Source organism: Brassica napus, unplaced genomic scaffold (genome assembly GCF_020379485.1).
Source record: "Brassica napus cultivar Da-Ae unplaced genomic scaffold, Da-Ae ScsIHWf_1049;HRSCAF=1471, whole genome shotgun sequence".
NCBI classification, from domain to species: Eukaryota; Viridiplantae; Streptophyta; class Magnoliopsida; order Brassicales; family Brassicaceae; genus Brassica; species Brassica napus.
In genome coordinates this window covers 1-2982 of record NW_026014477.1, presented here as the reverse complement: position 1 = coordinate 2982, position 2982 = coordinate 1, and the positions used below count along the sequence as shown (strand labels likewise).

General features: G+C 42.9%; 1 protein-coding gene across 1 annotated transcript; it reads left to right on the top strand.

Moving 5' to 3' along the window:
- The first annotated feature begins 291 nt into the window (after positions 1 to 291).
- LOC125595399 lies at positions 292 to 1566 on the top strand. Its single transcript, XM_048771173.1, has 2 exons — positions 292 to 1393; positions 1478 to 1566. Exons 1-2 carry the CDS (start codon positions 292 to 294, stop codon positions 1564 to 1566), a joined length of 1191 nt encoding a protein of 396 aa, XP_048627130.1.
- The last annotated feature ends 1416 nt before the right edge of the window (positions 1567 to 2982 follow it).

The window sequence follows — 2982 nt, the reverse complement described above, 5'->3', positions numbered from 1 at the left end:
CTATGTGTATATGCTGGTTATGTTACGGGACTGGCTCATATCACAATTCACATGACTCCTCTGCTCTTATACGACTGTAAGTGAAGTCTGTGCTCCTGGTTACATGTGTGTATAATGCATCAGTTTTATTGCTTTACACACAGGGTTTTATTTATGATTATTTAATTCAATAAATGGAACTTGATTTGGGACTAATGCTTTAAATTGAGTTCAATAAATGGAATTAGGGTTTTCCGTGTGTCACTCCCAAAAACATTCCGCCACATCTCTTCTTCTCTCCAAAGTCGAAACATGCAACCTTCCCGCAGAAGCTCTCGATTGTCTGAGAAAGTAACATATGCGCCGGTTTCCTCCGCCGCTGGGCCCTCTGAATCTTCCCGAAAACGAGTCCGCAAGCAGCGCCGAGAAACAACTCCGTCACCACCGTCACCACCTGCTGCAGTTACCTCTTCCTCTGATGACGAGGTTGAAGCTTTCCAACCCAAGGAGCCACGCTATCAAGCAAGTCGTGCCTCTTTCCAGGCACGAAATCAGGAGAATCCCGATTTGCTTCGCTCGCACATCACACCGGTCTCGAGTCGGTTTGTCACAAGCAATGCAGCTGAAAGGTATGAAAAGTTGGCTCCCCGGGGCTTCGTGATTCAACAAAGGTTAGATGTGAATGATGAGAACTTGTCTGATGTGAAAAGAGTGGTAGTTAGGTCCGGACTGATCTATACTCTAATTGACTGCGATTTATTTCACCCAAATGTCGTGAAAGAGTTCATTGCGAATCTGGGGGCTGCTGAGAATAGAGAGGATGGCGTTGCTGTATTTCTTCGTGGATCTATGGTAGATTTCTCACCTACACTGATCAATGCTCTGTATCTGATTCCGGGATTTGAAGAGGACCCTGACTACATGACTGCTGACATCGACATTGTGTGCTCGTTTTTGACCGATAATCGAGTGCAACGTTGGGAAGACATGAGCTCCAAATACCTAACTCGGACAAATCAGGTGCTCTACAAGCTCGTGTGCTCCAACTGGATACCTACGACTAACTACACTTCAATGAATCAGGAGCGACTCAAGTTCCTCTACATGCTTCATCATCACAGGAGTTTTGATTTTGGTCAGTCCGTTTATGATCAGATCATCAGTTTTTCAGCTAACGTTAACACTGACAAGTCTCGGAGGATCATCTTCCCTACGCTGATTCAGCAAGTCATTGACTATCAACGAACTGTGTTGTCTTTTGAAGAAGATGATGAGTACACAGGATATCCGAAGCTCGTTGTCAAAGACATCAAGGCAGGTCGAGGACAGGGTGCTGATGCTCGGTCTGTGGATCTTTTGGCTGACATTGAGCGAACCATAGCTGATCTGAAAAACATTCGGATTCGCTTGAGGAGTAAGGGTGTCATACTTGTAGTCATTTCTTGAATTTTATGCGTCTCTAATCTTGTTTGTTTTATCTTAATGTGCATCTACTCAGGGGGAGAATACCCGCAGTACACACAACAGCCTTCACGGGATGAGGAGGTTGTAATGGAGCAGGACAGTGATCAGAGTGAGAGCTTCTGAGCGAATGGAACTCTGTAGTGAGAGTTTCTGAGCGAATGAAAGTCTGTAGTGTTTACGATGTTGCTATGTTGCTTGGATGTTGCTTCATATGTTCTTTTGAATTAATATGGCTGTGTAATCTGACACTCTTAAGCTTATCAATATGTTGTGTTTCTGGTTTCTCGAATTTCAAATTTGTTCAATACAGGGGGAGAATGAGAGACAGTAATTCAATAATGCAGGGGGAGCTGCGATCATGAGATGGTGGCTAGAAGAGCTTGAATTGACTCACTAAGAACAGCACTACATTAGCAAGACATTGTTCTGTGCGTACGACAGGCTCTGATCCTGTGCTATTGGCGACAGCGATATCTAGTTGATGTTAGGACAGCTGGTTCTAAGTTGAGTAGAGTGTCACATTCAGATAAAAAGGGGGAGAATGTAAGCTCAAGATTGTGAGCGTGTTCGAGCTGAGCTAAGAGTGTGTTACACAGTGCGGTGATTGTGTAACACAGTATGGCGAGTTTGTTACGAGTGGTGACGTGTCACAAACTTATGGAAATAGAAGATATTGCTTGGACGTGAAGCAAAGAAGATCTTCTAGTTTGCAAGATTTTAGGAAATAGAATATTGTCTTTTTCGTGTCTACTTAATGAGATAATCTAAGAGAGTTTTAGGTTAAGCATTAAGAGAGAAAAAGCTAGAACAAGAGGTTTGTTCTTGTCGGCTACAGAGATCAAGTAACAAGTGTTTAGCTTGGCTCTGTGATTTAGAGATTAGAAACTGGTCTGGCTAGTCGTGTGTGACTGAGCATAAATCAGATTAAACAGATCTAGGGGATTGTTTAAAAGGTTTCTAATTTACAAGAAAGTGTTCTTGAAATCTCTTGTGTGTGAGTTATAATTTGGGTGTCTCTGAACTTTCAATGACAACAGGAGATTTCCCCCAAGCTCCAGAGAAACCGGGGTTAGATGCTTCGCAGCTGCCGTCATTATGATACGCCCAATCTCGAACTACCAACAAGCAAGAGTAGAACCTTTAGTGTTTTAAAACATTCCCTAGAAATGTGTTTGTTAATATGAACCTGTGTAGAATATTTTGTCCCACTTCTGCTCCAGCAGCAGAGTTGTTTCAGTAACAGCCCCTGCTACAACCCTCACTGAACAAGGGTCTAGATACTGTTCCAGTAACTTTGCGAGCAGAGAAGAAGAAGCTGGAGCCAGTTCTAATGGCTTTAACAAAACACCATTCCCGGCAGAAATCGCACCAATAACAGGATCAATAGACAACACTTGCAAGAAACAAGAAGTATTCAAATGTCGTTTGAAGGCATACAGAATGGATAAGCTAGAAGGAAAACATAAATCAGTCAGGGGTTGCTTAAACATACTAAAAGGATATTCCAAGCCTAGATTACAAGGACCAGTCCGAGAGGTA